The sequence below is a fragment of the Ceratina calcarata genome, unplaced genomic scaffold (assembly GCF_001652005.2).
Source record: "Ceratina calcarata isolate Rehan_Ccalc_2016 unplaced genomic scaffold, ASM165200v1 scaffold25, whole genome shotgun sequence".
Classification (NCBI taxonomy): Eukaryota; Metazoa; Arthropoda; class Insecta; order Hymenoptera; family Apidae; genus Ceratina; species Ceratina calcarata.
Genome location: NW_017147017.1, coordinates 2,387,606 through 2,405,581, shown reverse-complemented (window position 1 = coordinate 2,405,581; position 17,976 = coordinate 2,387,606). Strand labels below are relative to the sequence as shown.

General features: G+C 43.8%; 1 protein-coding gene across 6 annotated transcripts in view; it reads left to right on the top strand.

Moving 5' to 3' along the window:
* Window positions 1–1,970: 1,970 nt before the first annotated feature.
* Window positions 1,971–17,976, top strand: part of Hil (peptidase hillarin) — a 21,296-nt gene continuing 5,290 nt past the window's right edge. The window contains exons 1-8 of one of the 6 annotated variants that reach the window (XM_026811899.1): window positions 1,971–2,076; window positions 5,232–5,677; window positions 10,359–10,647; window positions 15,661–15,777; window positions 15,873–16,045; window positions 16,595–16,838; window positions 17,237–17,463; window positions 17,648–17,869. In XM_026811899.1, the coding sequence (XP_026667700.1) occupies window positions 5,334–5,677; window positions 10,359–10,647; window positions 15,661–15,777; window positions 15,873–16,045; window positions 16,595–16,838; window positions 17,237–17,463; window positions 17,648–17,869 (1,616 nt within the window). In that variant the 5' untranslated portion in view covers window positions 1,971–2,076; window positions 5,232–5,333. Of the gene's footprint in view, window positions 2,077–5,231; window positions 5,678–6,768; window positions 7,001–7,768; window positions 8,001–10,358; window positions 10,648–15,660; window positions 15,778–15,872; window positions 16,046–16,594; window positions 16,839–17,236; window positions 17,464–17,647; window positions 17,870–17,976 lie in introns of those variants that run through there. The other 5 variants (XM_026811896.1, XM_026811900.1, XM_026811897.1 and 2 more) reach the window with 5 other exon arrangements.

The window sequence follows — 17,976 nt, the reverse complement described above, 5'->3', positions numbered from 1 at the left end:
ACGAAATGTACTGAAAATAAATAATGATTATAAGAAATGCTAAACAAGTTATTTTGACCCCCCTTGGTAGACTTAGTGTCATTGAATGAGTGATTTCATTTTGTCCTTTACGTTCTGTACTATATTCCAATTCAATTGTTTTATTCTTTGACACACCTGTTAACGATACAATTGAACAGCTCTCGTCACCAGCTTATTGTCTTCGCAAAATGAACAGTTAGCGCCTACTTGAGTCAGACTGCGTTCCGTCGAACGGTGTTCCGAATGCGTCAGTGAAAGTTGGTTGTTAAAAAGTAGGCGAAAAATGACGTCCGAGCGACAGGTAGAGAAGCTGCCTGCAAAGAAATATTAAAGCCCACGAGGGCGTACATATTCATTATTCCAATACTCTAAAAATATTTTATTGGTAAACCAAGTATATGTAGAATATTCTTCCACAGATTTGGTCTTTATATCATAAAATTAAATTCAACATTTTTCACGACTCTGCGTATTATCTTACTTTTATATTTTATATTTAATTCTTACTTTGGTTATATTAATTAATAATAATAATATGAAGAAGAAAAGGAGAAGAATCGTGTGAATCATGCACGAGCGATTAAGAGTGATCAGTGCGTAAATTCTAAAACAGTGACCACCAATCTTGGTAAACACAGCCGAGGTGTGGTCTCCGCTTTCTTTTTTCATCACGTATCGATCAGCTGATTGAATGAAAGTAGTGAACCACGTTCCAGCAAAAGCGAGAAACTGTCAGATCCTGGGACAATCATCTATCCACCCACACGATTAATCATTTTCAAAGAAATTGTTTTCCTCTCAAGAAGAACAAACATCAATTGTTCAATTAGTTGATAAAAATAAGAACGTGGTCATTTTTATTTAACATCTGCAATAAATATTCATTTATTTATTATTAATATACTGGTTTGTTAAACCCATTGGCATACAGTAAGAAGTAAGAACAAAGTGGAAACTAAATATAAAATATAAAATTAGGATAACGTATATAAAATGTAACAATGGAATGTAACAATGAAAATAATAAAAACTGAATGACATAATACTATTGTAAGTACATAAAAGAATAAGTATGATATAATTGATGTTCGACACAGATTTAAAGCAAATATCTGCCTTACAATGAGAAAAATTGGCATGAACGACTATTCGATTTATCGCATTGTAATATCCGTACAAAGTGCAGTAACGTTCAATAAGAAGTACTTCGTTTTTTCTCAAGATTTTATCCGGAACGTTAATTTTAGGGATTAGGTCAGGGCAAGGTATAAGACTGTTGATAATCTTATAAGTAAAAGACATATCTAAAGCTCTCCAAGTGAGATTAATAATGAAAATAAGAGAAGAAACAGATAAAGAAGGCAACAAGCACGGGTCGTCGCAGGTGAGGAATACCAGGCGAACGCAGGTAAAAGAGTGAGTTCTCCAAACGATAGCGCCACCTGAGTGCCGTACGGCGGTCCCTCAAAATGGCCGTCCCTCTCACCTCAGATCTTCCTGGAACGTCGAAGGAGGCAGGTGGCGATATATTCAGGTTCGACCTCTCGCGTGGCCGCCTCGGTTGGTGGCGAGACCTCATTCCAGGTGGCGGACACCTACCGAAAAAGAACCGTGCCAGAAGACGTTCAGTCGACGGGAAGGTCGAGTCGCGGCTATACGTCTGGTGCTGATCCGTCGGGAACCCGGAGTTGAAACGTCACGAGGCGTCGATCTATTCAGAACTGTTTGGATACGTCCCGGTTAGCTGACAGGTGGACCTGTTTCCGGAATCGCCGAGGTTCTGTCCGAGTGCGTCCGTGATTGTCGGGCACCCGGTGATTTTAATGCTCGTCGAGGACGCGACGCAGTCGGAACGCAGCGGAACTCGTTTCGCGATATCGTGCGCGATTTTCAACAGTGTCGAAGTTCGTCGATGGTAAACGGAGCACGGCATATTTATTAAGATAGAAAGTAAATCGTGTCGAGGGTAAAAGGGGACCAGTGAAGAAGAGATGCAGCGGAACGTGCGTCGAGGTTTCTTGTGGACCACGCTGGTGGACATGGAAGCATGAGAACGTGAGTATGCACGTTGATATATATCGTTCCGGGTCGTTCGCGGGGCAAGGGGGGTATCTGGCCTTGCTGGTGAACTCGGCTTTTTTCATCCTGCAGCCGATTGTCTTGCAGCCGGAGCGACCGGTCCAATCGCACCGCGCCCGATAATTTTATAACATATCTCGTTCGCTTATTTTGTAACGCAAAACTCGTTGCGCGAAGTCTAATGGTGTCGATGGACACACGTGTTCCATCGAACTGAATATCGAATATGATTCTCGCGCAAAGGATAATTGGAATCGGTTGGGGGACAGAAGGAGATCAAGTAAAACCCGTGGAACGTGTACCAGGCCACTTGGACGTGCCCGTTCAATGGAATGCCTGCTATTCACCGGTACTTTCGCGCGCGTTAAGTAACCAGACAAACTGTCGCAAACGCGGAAATAACGCGGCTTCTCGAACGATAAGCCGTTAGCTCGTCGTATCCGCGTCGAACGGAATCGAGAGTCGCGTGCCCATCGATTCACCTCGATAATGTTTCTTGTTTCCTTTAAAATACACAGAATTACGTATACCCGAGCACGTCTGTGTCTGTGAAACGCGTGCGCACGCGTGCGTGGCCAATGCACGTACCTAGATACGTGTGCGCGACCAGCGTAAATACCTAAGAGAAGGTGGGCAAGAATGGGGACACACCGGGTATTCAAGCAGGCATTATCGAATGATAAACGACACGGGGAATTCAATAAATAATTTTCACATGTGTGACGTCGTGTATTTTGCGACCGGCGTGAGACATCCTACGATGTAGAGTCGAATGTTAAGCACTCCAAAATCGAATAACTTTTTTTATTATATTCTATGAGATATATGAAGATTTAGTTTACTATGCAATATGTAAAAGTAAGTGAACAATTTTTATTCGTCGAAGCAAGAGAAAAGTGAACGTCCTGTTTCTTCACTTTTTTTTATTGGAATCTCTAATAAAAATTTGATATATTCCATTTGTCGATCTAAGTAAATTATATGCATAGATAAAGTCTTATCAAAATTAGTGGAAGCATTAAAAAGTTAGAAACAACGAAACATTAAATATTCTTCAATTTATCTGAGTTGTAGACTAAAAGTTGTGAAAGCCTGAGATTTTCTTAATTCTGAATCTCTTCCAGCTCAGCTACCTATTTGTACTTTATATCATGCATATGTATTAGTTACTTACGCAGATTTACAAACGATATGTTTCAAATTATTAGAGATCCCAATAGAAAAATTGATAAATACAATGTTTACTGTTTCTTCTCGATTTCGACCAATAAAAATTGCATAGTAAATTAATTGTAAGTCTTCTTCCATCCCATAGAAAAATATATTGTTTGGACGGATATTAAAGAAGTTGGAGTGAGTTAATTTAACATCCGTTTCGACTGCACATATGCTCGGCCGTATGTATTTCTATCCTGGCGTTCGATTGCGAAGTTTAGATTGTCGAACGATTGGTACAGAGAAGAACGTGTATGCACAGGCATCTGTGTTGAAATTGGCGATTACGCACGCGTCAAACGATGAATGGCAACCGGGGAGTACTTGTATACTTAATTGGAAGTGTCGCATTTTACTCGTTACCGATTTCCTCTTTGAACGTTGCGCAACGCGTGATTAAAATGCGCGCGTAGTCCCTGCGCTGGTCTCTAGCCGACCGCGGCGAGATCTCTCGCGATTACGAAAAAGCGTACGTCGAGCCGGGTTTTTGTAAACAAGACGCGATATGCCGAGGGAAAAAAGGAAGAAATGCACATGTAATTTACGATCATCCGCAAACGTTTACGACTGTTACCGTCGAACATGAGATACAAATGTTGGCCGCTTCTCGGTTAATTTAACGAACGTTCAGCTGCGTACTAAGTAACGACTTCCGCGTACCTGCAACGATACACTTCAATTGCAAATTGATAAACACCGTACGAGACAAATAATTTTGCTTAATTACGAGATACATGAAAGGGTCAGCGTATGAATTCCGTGTCAGTCGTAAGACTCGACGCGAGCATAAATCCATCGATCGTAATGAAGTATCGCGGCGAAATGCTTTCTCCAACGCGAGGCGTGCTCGTTCTCCGGAAGAAGAACTTTCCAGCGCGTCCATCTTCATCGGGAATTTTCGTCTCGGGGGAAGGATCGCGGTTCTGAAAGGCGGCTGAAAAAACGAATCAGTGCGTGTCGCGACGAGCGGAAAGCACCGCGGATTCGGTGATGCGTGACACGCTCGACTGTACTCTGTTTATTACGGTATTGTTGTGCATGGTCGCTAACTGTGTGACGTAATCGCCATTGTGGTCTGCGGGAAAGAGAATTCGACGTACTTTGCATAAGGAATTGTAAAGAGAAAAGGGAAACCTCGGATCATAGTAAAAAAAATTCTGACGAAATTCTTCAAATTTTCTGAGAAATAATAAATTTCAGTCTAGCACGTTTTCTAATCTTTTGTTATTGTTATTTCGCCACAACTAGAACAGAGCATAGAAAACTGTAAAAAGGAAGCAGAGAATAAAAAGAAATGCGATTTCCAAGAAGCGATTGTAACGCTAAACGAGCGTATCGTTTCTCGCGTGTGAAAATCCTCGTGTTCGAAACCACATACGTGCACCCGCCAAATCTGTTGCAATTACCCATTCGTCCACTGTGAAAAGTATTGGCAACGGGATCCGCGTTGCAAAAGGCAGCAGGGAAGTGTCGGCGGCTCGGTCACTCGTTCGTTTTGGTTTATCAATTTTTCAATCTCGAGCTTCGCATGATCGCGATGCTATCGCCCCGATGTTTTCTTGTACGCTTCGCCGTTTGTTTTTCTCCTCTCTCTTTCTCAAACATCCTGGGGATATAATTATTGGGAGTTAAGAAACGGCCTCGGTCTGATTCACGCGCGCACGCGTCTTTTGCATTACGGTAATTACCGCCAATTAAACCGCGCATTTTACCGGATTATATCGTTGAACTAATACAAATGATAAATCCAATCCTGTTTATTCACCCGTAACTCATTTTATAATCACAATGCTTCGTGGCAAAATCAGCGAACGATAATTGAATAACGTATCGTACAATTAACCATTGGCCGGTAGAATTCCGAATTGATTTATTGTCTGTACGTGTCCATTACAACTTGGCGATCTTTTATCAAGGACGCATGCTGCCACGGCAAGATACAGTGGGTTCTGAGGACACGATTAAGCATAATCGACTCGGTAGACGGTGGCTCAAGCGAAGCTCGACGAGCGGGAAGGATGTATCGACCGAATTTCTACGAAAGCACGTGCCTCAGGTGCAACCAGACGGTGTATCAGGTGGACAGGGTAGGTCCGCTGAAAGACTTCACGTTCTTTCACGCGGGCTGCTTCAAGTGTGCGATCTGCGGGACCAAGCTGACCCTGAAGACCTACTACAACAATCAGCACACGATCAACGACAAGGAAGTCTATTGCAGCAGTCATGTTCCTAAACCGGGCCCGGGGACTTTGGATGGGTCCAGCGTGGGCATCAGGAGCGCTCTCAACGTGCCCAGAAGCGGTTACGTCAACGAGCAGATCCGAGCCGGTGGAGCGTCACCGCGAGGAGTTTATCCGTCCTGGTAAGAGATTTCTTATCATAGCAATCAATAGGCTACGGATTTGAAGGAAAATGAAATGTGCAGAAAATATAAAGGCACATACAGGGTGTTCAGAAACGTTAGGATTAAACTTACTCTACCTCTAAGTATGATCGAGGTCAAATAGTTGAGAAAAGTTCATATAAACTTATGTCCGGAAATGCTTACGATTAGATAAGAAAAGAAATCTAGAACGCGTTTCTTTAACCGGTTTGATAAATGATTCATTTTGCACAAATATCTACTAATTAGTAAATTAATATTATAAAAATCATTTGTCCATAACGGTTGTATGTAAAATCAATGCTCTAATTTTACACCCTATTTCCGATATCAATTTCAATTTTTCAGTTCAATTAATTACTTTTGACACGGTTAGATAAATTATATTTGCAGTCTTGTAACAGTACCGTGTTTAATGTAAAGCTAGTAGCCTCGAGAATGTACTGAGTAGAAACCGATGATGATCTAACGTCATCGGGATGTGGGAATTTGCGGTAGATTCGTGGAACGAGCACGTGTACCGTAGACTTGCTAAGCAGGTAGCACTAAAATAGTGTCAATTTCTACCATGTATTCAAGTCGTTCCAATCTCCATAAATCGATTCGCTGCAAATCGTCTTCATTCTGATCACTCATAAATATCATTTAATGAATGAGCCACTGATTAATGTTACAAAGACGTTGTGTCTTCGGTCAGTAGAGTCTCTTTTTATTTGATGCTCTACGATTATTTTAGTTTACTTAGAAAACGTGAGCTACGAAGTGTCGAGGAATTGTCCGGATCCAACCCTTTCCTCGTTCCCTGTTACGTTTATAGATATTAGCGTGAACACAAGGACTCCGCGATACTGTTATACCTGCCCCATCGCGAGTCCGCGCGAAGGGAAACGAAAAATCCCGGATTACTATTCAACGAGGAGCAACGCACCGTTCGAGGCTTATTGCGGAACGCGTTGAACGCAGCCTTCCCGCGAGCAAAATGGGTGCCGATTAAATAACAGTAACCGTAATAAGGAAATTAGTTACGGCGTAGCACGTGGGGGTAACTAGTTGCGATTGAAACGAGCTCAGTTATTTGCATCGCGTTCTCTCGCGTTCTCGTTTCGTATTCACGTCGCGACGGTCACGTCACCGGAAACGGGGCAGTGATTCAGGAAAAAGTGTCGTTTCTTGCGAAAATGCTACCGGGACGTATAATTTTCGTGGTATGCGCGTAATCAAGCCTTCCTCCAGGCGCGTTTCAACGATTTTATTCCAAGGACACGCGGCCGATCGTACGCAACCGGTATCGTTGATCCAAAGGTTACGGGTTGAGTTACTCTGGGAACTATCAATTTCAATTTTTCAGTTCAATTAATTACTTTTGACACGGTTAGATAAATTATATTTGCAGTCTTGTAACAGTACCGTGTTTAATGTAAAGCTAGTAGCCTCGAGAATGTACTGAGTAGAAACCGATGATGATCTAACGTCATCGGGATGTGGGAATTTGCGGTAGATTCGTGGAACGAGCACGTGTACCGTAGACTTGCTAAGCAGGTAGCACTAAAATAGTGTCAATTTCTACCATGTATTCAAGTCGTTCCAATCTCCATAAATCGATTCGCTGCAAATCGTCTTCATTCTGATCACTCATAAATATCATTTAATGAATGAGCCACTGATTAATGTTACAAAGACGTTGTGTCTTCGGTCAGTAGAGTCTCTTTTTATTTGATGCTCTACGATTATTTTAGTTTACTTAGAAAACGTGAGCTACGAAGTGTCGAGGAATTGTCCGGATCCAACCCTTTCCTCGTTCCCTGTTACGTTTATAGATATTAGCGTGAACACAAGGACTCCGCGATACTGTTATACCTGCCCCATCGCGAGTCCGCGCGAAGGGAAACGAAAAATCCCGGATTACTATTCAACGAGGAGCAACGCACCGTTCGAGGCTTATTGCGGAACGCGTTGAACGCAGCCTTCCCGCGAGCAAAATGGGTGCCGATTAAATAACAGTAACCGTAATAAGGAAATTAGTTACGGCGTAGCACGTGGGGGTAACTAGTTGCGATTGAAACGAGCTCAGTTATTTGCATCGCGTTCTCTCGCGTTCTCGTTTCGTATTCACGTCGCGACGGTCACGTCACCGGAAACGGGGCAGTGATTCAGGAAAAAGTGTCGTTTCTTGCGAAAATGCTACCGGGACGTATAATTTTCGTGGTATGCGCGTAATCAAGCCTTCCTCCAGGCGCGTTTCAACGATTTTATTCCAAGGACACGCGGCCGATCGTACGCAACCGGTATCGTTGATCCAAAGGTTACGGGTTGAGTTACTCTGGGAACGTTTCCCTACAGCTACGTAACGATACCTTGAAAGCGATCGCGGAATTAATGCAAGCATTTCTCCCCTTTTGCTTACTTCTCAGTCCGTGGAAGAACTCCAACTGTACATTTAACTTCGCTTTCCATCAATGCAAAACGATTTAATCATTTTCATCTTTGCTTCTAGTAACAATTTACGCAGAGCAAAGTATTTTTTCATTGCGATTTCTATTATGTACTGAAAGTTACAAGCTGCTGTTAAAGCCTCGTTAAAATTCCGTGTTGGTTTCTCACAATCCAGATCACACGTCCTTTTTGATTCTGAAATAGAACCGCGGAAAGCTATTAAAGCTCGAGCCACTCGACGACAGTTGGAAGAAAATTAATGCGCTACGGCCGGGGCCTCCTTTACGTTTCTCGTGTTTTAATGGGGTTTCAACGATACCGGCCGGAAAGTCGATCGACTCGCTTCACGTTCGGTTTCACCACTTTCCCTTCGGTGTTAAATCGAGATCGCTGCTTAAGTGGACTACGAACGGACGCCCCGGACTTTGCACCGGTTAACTATTTCTTAATCGGGATTGTTAACGTTAACCAACCAATCAGTCTTTTACTGCGTATTTACTGCCGTTGTTTTCGTTCGCGTTAATCGAGTTTCTGAATGGGTTTCCAGGAACGAGACAAATCATTCGTACTCGACCCACTGATTTCTCTAACAATTAGAATTTTACAAAACCGATTATTCTTTCCCATGTGGTATATCAGTCATGTAACTCAGATGAACAGTTTTTAACAAGTTTAATTTTTTTTCGCGAATATCTCGCGACAATCATGTGCGCGATTTAAGGTTGTATGAGCCCTTCAATAAAAACAATGAATAATAGCTTTATTTCAACCTATTGGCCCAGAAATTGACTTGACTTAATTATAATAGTTTAATCGATAGCTATCGTACGGCTCATACAACATTAAGGATGTATTGGCTATACAGTCAATCCGAAAAGTTTATTTACCTTAGAAAAACGCAGTTCCTATAATTAAAAAGAAATCAGACGTCGGAAGAACTGCTAATAANAACAAATTCAATATGTTAGCATTATTTAAGTATATAGCCTATACATCCTTAAATGACAATCGTTCATCCAGACACTGTGAATACGCGTCGACTAAAGACATTTGGTTCATCAGGTTCGTCTTCGTTACATAACGCATAGCCACATTGGCCTTAATTCTGAGCAGGTCTCGAACAAAGTGTGAAACCGCGATTGTGCGAGAAGCGCACTTGCTCGGCCGGAATGTCAATGCCTGACCCGATTTCCTTCGAGTAACGAGCTCGCCGTGGTGATTCGCGTCGATCTATCGATTAAATGAATACTTAAGGACTGTCCAGATCTCCTACTATTAAACAATTTTTGAAGTGCATACTATTACAGTTTTGAACCACAGTATTTTTTTCAGAAACAGATTTTTACTCCTACGTTAGATGAACGTTATTATTATAATAAATGCAAAATTATAAACATTATTTCACTCGTTATTGTTCGAATCGTTTTCTTCGAGCAAAAGCGAGGCAAGAAGCGCGCGCGCGCGCGGTTTACACGCGTCCGTCCGATGGAAGAATTTCTTGCAGCCGTGTTTCGCGAGCCGCCTCCGGCTGACATAAGGAGCGCACGCGTGCACGCTGCGGCACAGGAACGAGACGGAAGAAGAAGAAGAAGAAGAAGCGGAGGCATCGCGTCGCAAGTGAATGAACCCCGGAGGAAAGAACGAGCGCGAGAGGTGTAACACATTCATTTAACCGCGACTCTCCGGGTTTCTCATAAACGATGCGGCGTACACGAGGCGATGCGATGCGATGGGATCCTCTGTTCGTCTGTCGTTACTCGATGAATCAGGCTTCGGCAATTAGCTCTAGGATGCTCGGCGCAAGGAACACGGCTGAATCGGCACGGAAACATTGCCAAGGCCCCGTTAAAAATGCCGACCCAGTTTTCCGTACCGCGGGCTCGTTGCATTTGCATGCTAAATACCGGAAGCGAACGTTACGCGCGCGGAAAATATAACCATAACGCTCGGCTTATTATTATCTCCGCGCTTGGCCATAGTTAAGAACCGATCCTGTTTATGCTTCTCGTACTCTTGCGGTCTCTCGCAATGCATTGAACGTTAGCATTAATACAGTGAGAGCCAGCAACACTGAATTAAATCACGTTCTATTGAATGAAGCGTTAGTTTGATCAGAATCAGCGAATGCGTTTCGCGAGGGGGAGTTGGAACTCGATTGTTCTTGGAATCAATGACATTAGCTGCGAACCCCAGGCCCCTGAAGACCCGTTGCATAATTTTGTTGCAGTTACGATAATGTAGACTCGCCTAATTGTGCCAGGCACCTAAACGGACACGGTTCGCCGCCGGCAACGAATTCGTCGCAGCGCGATCTTCATGGGAACTCAGGCGGCGGCGGCGGCGGCGGCGGTGGAGGCGCGACCTCGCCTTACAACCACAATTATTCCGGGGACGGGAGCGGATACCAATACGGGAGATTCGACGCGAGCGCGCTTCACATCGCACATGCCCTTAAGCAGACGGAGCTTCAGAAGGGCTACAGCAAGGCACGCGAGAAGCCCATCGATTATTATCTGGTGAGTCATTCGCGCATAGCAGTGAATCCGGTGAAATCATTCGTCACGGTCACCGCCATATTAGGCGGCGGGCCTGCCCTCCTATTTCGAAGCGGTCTTCGCTGCGTAATTACGCGGCTTAATTACCTGCCTCGTCTTACATCGCCGTCGTTTTATTGGTACATTATTATTTCGTTGCACCTCTCGCGCCGCGGGTTCCTTGGCTCTCGAATGGGATTCCCGCGTACGGAGATTGTTCCTGCCTTCCCGGTCGATCGATCACGTTACTGTGCCTCTCGATTAGCAAAAATGGCGATAACTTGCGTTCAGGTTGTACGAGTCCTGAAATAAAACCAATGACAAAGCATTCATTTTTTAACCAGTTATTATTAGGTATTACATTAATAACCGAGCAGTAATTGAACAATATTTTAGGAATTTTGCGATGCTGTCAAAGGAGTTAAAACCCGTTTCAAGAATGTTTTAAGGTTGAACTAATATCAATTTCGAGGATATTATTAAAGATAAGAAGAAAATAAAAAATACCGAAAGTAGAAAGCATAACATTTGCATGTTATGTAAAATCTTACCAAAAAGTGTCCAAATTATACATAGTACATAGTACATTAGTATATTAAAAATTACACGTTAAAAATTTGCTGTGACTTAAAAAATCACGTTGAATAATTTCACAAATCTTACTTCTCTCTAAATATAATTTTTCCTCAAAGTTCATTGCCTGAAATATCGAAAATATTTCTTAAACGTTTGGCAAAGATGTTTCATACAAACTTAAGTCAACATGTGAAAACCCACTGTGCCATGCACATAGAAACACCAAAGAAGAATTTATTCCATTTCAAATAAAGATACGTTCTCTACTTTGATAATATTTCCAGCTAATTGTTTTGTAATGACCGTTTGGATAATGTATACAATAATATTTAGTGACGGCCTGATTACGCGATCAATTAAAGTACACATCAATTAGACTTTTAGATTCAATACATAAATTAGTGTATAACTAATTTACATCTAATCGTCGTTCAATTAACTAATAATTAATTAATTAGAGTAGAACGTTAATATAGAAAATAGAATTTTTAACGGAATCCAGGAGATAACGAATTCTAATTATTAATCGAGATAACTGATTCGTCTAAACCAGCATAACTGTATACATCGATCGGTCGCGGTTCATCCGGTTCTCGGGAATGTGAATTATAGTCACCTTGCTTTGGCACAATAAAATCACATATTTCGGTTCAGCGACGCGTGAAAATTCTCGAGCAAGGAATAGAGCGGGTACGACGATTAGTCGATTAGACTGTGAGACCCTTTTAAACAGGAAAATCGTCGGAAGCCCCGAATTTCCGATTGGCCGGCGCGTGGAATGCGGTCCGGGGTGCCGGCATTCCGTGTCCCGGCAGCCGCGCCGCCCGCCGGCCGTGACTTTCATGCGCGAATCGCTTGACAAGCGAGGAATGTGAACCGCGGCCGGGGACGGACGGGCCCTACATGAAAATGAGATTGCCAGGTTTTCCCATCGCAACGGCGTAGAAAGAAGAAGCAAAAGAAGAAGGCCGAGCCGCTAGTCGCTCTACTATCGGGCAACGCGTTTTCTCTCAATCCGCTTTCGCGTGCACATCCACAGCAAAACGCCTCTATACATATGTTATTTCGTGAATGTCAGCCTGGCTGCGGTGTTGCGAAACGAGTGTGGCTCGGCGTGGGCAACACGCACACCTTTGCGTTCCTTTAACGAGTTACGGAAATATATGGGCATAACCCATGGTCAATCTGTTCCGCGTTAATTCAGTCTGCGTTAATCGATTCCTGAGACTCATCTCATACCTTTACGCACTACCAAAAACGTGATTTCGTATAATTCAAGGAAGATAATTTATAACTTGTTTGTAAATCCCTAATGCGGTGTGCCATTTGTAGAAACAGTGTAGAGAAATTGAGCTAAGAAGCTAAGAGACCGTTAAGGGTTAAGCTTATAATCTAAGTTTAATGCGAGGAACACCCCCTATCTTATCATAACCGATGATAACTGACGCCGGACCGTTAGTTTAACTCACAATCAGTGTTAGAGCGAAGCGTACTTTCTATGCTCGCTCGAGATCTACCCACGCGTTTTCCGACTCGCTCGTAAACTCTCGTCGACGTTTTCCCTTTACGCAGCCAATCGATGAGGAACGGCGGATTTCTACGGTTCGCGGAATCATGAATCTCGCGAATGGCCACGTCGTTCGACGAGGATCGATTCGAGCGGACAGTTTCGAGGCCGATCGTTCGGTCGCAAGAAATTGCGCGCACGGTCGCGGCACCGTGAAGCGTAAACGATCGCAAAAATCGGACGTCGAAGAAGCTGCCGGTGCAGCCTTCGAGTCCGATGATTCTCCGCCTGTTTCAAGGTTCCGCGGCGTCTCAACTTTCTTCAGGCGAGCGACCCGCTTCCGGAGCGATCGAGAACAATGCGGCGAACGTCCTCGCTGCGTGTTTCTCTACCTCGTTTTCCCGGGCACACGGAAACCTCGTGTGTGGACCCAGAATCGCTTCCGCTTGCGGTACTCGCTGCTGGTTGATGCTTAATTAGAGAATCGTTCCTCGGCCGCGAGCCGTGTGTACGCGCGTATCCTGTTTTAAAGAGCTATTGTGGCTTCGCCTCTCACGCGCCATCGCGAACAAACTACCCACGGATGTTAATTGGAATCGTTGTCGCGGTCAATCGTACGCCGGACTTGTTCTGCCTTCTGCAGATTCGTTTCGTTCGAATGAATAAAATAATCTTTAGATGTAGTGGGCGTAGAAAGTATTCATAAATTCTTAAAAACAGCATATTCTTTTCAATCTTGGTCCATACAATTTGAATTTCTTGTGATTTCAATCAATTGCACTTTCTTTGACAGATTTTTATATATGTATTGAATTAATCGTTTTAATTCCTCATGAATATTATAATGACTCAAAAATGTATTGGCACACGTTTTAAGATGAAATAATTTTTATGATACTTATAAATATTTTATTTTAATCAAAAAATGCCAAAACTATGTGTCAGAATATTAGAAATTATGTTTTGGAAATTTCTTATGACAGAGAAAAACAGGTGGAACAATATTATAAACCTTACTCGTCTGTAATTATCATTTTCTCTAAAAGTTCATTGCCTCAAATATTATACACAGCTTTTATTACATGTCTTAAACTTGTGGCAGAGATCTTACGGCTCATACTATCTTAAAATGGCTCGGTATAGACCGTTCGGACGACTCTCATTAATTTTTATAAGAAAAAGCCTAGCCGTACGTAAAAGAGAAAACGTTCGTTAAGCTCGCGGTAGAAAAGGCGAGACACGATTCTGCGGAACTATGTTTGAGTTTAATCACAGAGAGGACTGATACAAATCTTCTGTTTACGGATGAAGGGATTAAACAGATGGTGTGGGGACGGCACGGATTTCCTTGAAATTGAATGGGTAGCCAGCGCAAACTTTTACCGATATCACTGTTTTTTGAGCGATTCGATAAAAATCCACCTGGAGGACGACTTTCTGTAAAAATTGACGACCGTTCGGTCGCGCCGCGTCCATTCGAATCACACGCACCAGCCTGTCTCCTCGAGGGAAGAGCAAACAGAGGCTGGGAGGTTCTATCGTGACGGAATCTTGGTTAACCGCTAACGTAGACGAGAGGAAATTACTCTTTTTTTTAACGATGTTGGTAAACAGATTGTTGGAGTTACTCTCATTAGCGATCTCTTTTACAACGCAAGACACGCTGGCTTTTCTACTGGATAAAAGTCTCGATATTGAATAGAGAACAATGAGAGTTAAAAGCCTCTTAGGAGAGCGAAGTTCGTGGAATGTCTAATTAATTGTAAAACCAGATGCGCGTAATTATAATAATGTAATTCTGAAACAATTTCCAACTTGGAAAATGTATTCTATTAGTACCTGACCATCGAACTTTTAGACAAATGATAATGAACGATTATTACCTGAACGAAAGTCAAAGAACTCAATGACGTGGAATGTTAGTTAACTGGTCGAGCGCGGTGAAACAGGCAAAGGAAATTACTCAATGACGCCGGCGACAGATTGACCGAATTAATCGTATTAGCGCGCTTTCTCGTCGCCTCGAGATTTTTATCAGAGACCCGCAGAGCAAACAACGTTCGATGACCATTGATCGCTAAATAGCTACAACCGAGTCGCTAGAAATTGTTTTCTCCACAGTACAGTGTTGGATATATATTTTCTGAAACTTTCCAAAGAGATTTCAGTTTCTTAATTGCAGTATACATATAATACACGGTATCTATCGATCGTCCGTATAAAATTGCTCATGGAATATTTCTAAAAACGATGAAAATGTCAATGTTCCCTAACATTGTCCTTATTCGCGGTTACTTCACGCGGTAACGTAACGTTGCGGTGACGTAACCGTAGCGTGGGCTTCTCGGAGTTCGAAACACTGCGACCAGCTACGTGAAGAGGAAATCGGTTACGCAACGCGACGCCAAATCCGTGGAGACCCTTTTTCAACCTCTCATGGCGTGTCTAGTTCGTCCTTCGGTTTCGTCTGTTCAAACAAGACGAGATCGTGAGAACGAATCTGTCCACGGAACCTCTCTCTCTTTTTCTCTCTCTCTCCCTCTCTCTTCCTCTCGATAATCGCCTCAACGAGAACAGCGTGAATCGTTCCCGACGCGACGGCGCGAATCTCTACAGAAAGAAAGCAGAAACGCGACGCGTGAAAGTAAATCCGACAAAAACTGGACGAGCGTCGCTGTCTATGGGACGTTTAGGCGATTGCTTCGCGTCTTCTAGGGTAGAGAACGGAGGTTTAATCGCGGAAACTCGTCTCCGAGTGAAACTCGTTCTCGATCGGTCGAGTTATGTTTTTAAATCATCCGAGATTGATGTACTCGCGGCGTAAAAGGGGAGAAAAATGATTACCACGGTTTTTACGATCGAGAGAAAGAGTATCCTTGATGATGATCAATTTTTGTTGTAATTATCAACAGGACCGAGATGAGCAGACGCGTCTCGAGATGAAGCATCGTAAGGAGGAGGACGACCTGTACCGCAAGTTCGCTCACCATCGCGAGGAGGAAGACAGACGGATTCGCGAGGAATTTCGGGTAACGCGACTCATCCTCTTTGGTGTTTAATCAAATCCGCGGTAATCAGCGTCGCAGTGGAGGGATTAACAACTCGGGGTTTCTTTATCGGGCAGGACGAATGGGAGAAGGAGCTGGAACAGCTGTCGGCGAGATGGGAACGCGAAAAAGGCGGAAGAGCACGTACACAGCAATTTCAACAGGAGAAGGAGGATCTGGAGAAGAACATGACTCTGCGCAGGGATAAGAAGAAGGAGAGTCTCACGCGCAAAATGCTGGAACACGAACGGTACTCGTTACCTAATTAAACTGATTCCATACCGCGTCGTTCTGATTACCCTGCGCCGTGTGAAATCGCGAAGAGGGAACGACCATCTTGACCCGCGGTTAACTCTTTTAACTCGGCTTGCTCGTTTGCTTTCCATTCGGAGGGAAAAGCTTGTGTCCATTTCCGCGCGACCTACGAGAGAGTTACAACGGAGCGATTCTCGACAGTCGTAACAAGTATGTACTGTTCAGATGATAGAAAGCAGGTGGTGGTATAACGAAGAGAGACGAGCATGTTTTTCTGATCGTACAACTTGTACAAATTACTTTCACGCGGTTTTTACGTGTCGTAATTTGCGTGTCGTCGATTACATTTCGTAACGGGCTAGTTTCATCTGTCCCTCGGCAACGCGCGGCACCGTCGATCCCACATCTTCTGCGATCCAGTTCACCTATACGGGACGAAGTTCCGCTGAATCGAGTTATTTATTTAAAACCAGTCACGAAGTTCTCGAGACTTAAGGGTGAAAATTTCGGCTCACACGTGCATAACTCTTGATCAAATTTCTAGGGCGGCTACCGCCGCGTTGGTGGAGAAACAGAGCTCGGAGATGTTGGAGCTGATCAACGAGGCGAGGAGCGAGTATATGCGCCAGGAGAGCTTGTATCTCGACGAAGGGGACGGTTATGCCCAGGAAGCGCCGCCTATGCCTTATCCGTCGCGCGCGCCACCCCCGCAACCCCCGGCCCTCGCCAAGTATCATATCTACAATGATCCTCTCGAGTTTGCTGACATGGATCAGATAGCTATCTCGGTAAGCCCTTCCCTCTCCCCAAGTCGGGGTCCCTTAACAGTCTATCCCGTCGTAAACGCAGCATCGACGACGAAACACGGTCGTGTCGTGGCTCGTGGGGTGGTTGTCACGGCCGCAGAATTTTAAACAGGTTCCACCCAGCCGTGAAATCGTCGACGATATTTTCATATATATCCTGACGCGATATCTCCTATCAGCTACACAGTTAGACTTCGCAATCGATTTACGAGCTTCGTTCACTCTGAAACGATTCGCCGAACGATTAGGGAGGGTCAAAGGGAACCCTGTATCAGTTCTCTACGTTATGTGGAATTGTTACAGATTTCATGCGATACAGATTCGAGCCTCAGGAAGACGTTACCCAAAAGCATTATTTTTTTCTGTTTTTTATAAATCAGGTGGCACAGGAGGATCAGAAAACGTTCACAGATTTGGTGCGGCAGTTGGTGAGCAGATGCGGATCGGACATAGAGAAAGCTAGGACGATATTCCGGTGGATCACCGTGAAGAATTTGAACACGATGCAGTTCGACGAGAATCTGCGCGGGGACACGCCTATGGGCTTGTTGAGGGGCATAAAACACGGGACCGAGAGTTACCACGTTCTGTTCAAACGATTATGCAGGTAGGCAAACCGACTTCCATTTCTCTCGCGACACGCCTAAAATAATGATTTAACACCTAGCTGGCACGTTAGAATCGGGCAAATGGTGCTTGAACAACAGTTCGTCACTCGTGACGTTTCATAGTCTGATGGGAACTCGAATGTTTCATGCCGGAGATCGATACACGTCACACTGTTTTTACAGCTACGCGGGACTGCATTGTGTGGTCATAAAGGGTTACAGTAAATCGGCGGGCTATCAACCGGGCGTATGCTTCGAGGACAATCGATTTCGGAACAGTTGGAACGCGGTTTACGTGGCCGGCGCGTGGCGGTTCGTTCAATGCAATTGGGGAGCAAGACATCTGGTCAATGCCAAAGAAGTTCCTCGTCCTGGTCAACCAAAAGCAAAGAACGACAGTTTGAGGTATCGATGCAGTAAATGGAATTAAGGTTGTATGAACCGCAAGATCTCTGCCGAAAGTTTAAGACGTATAATAAGAAGCTGTGAAAATCATGTATTAAGAATTATAC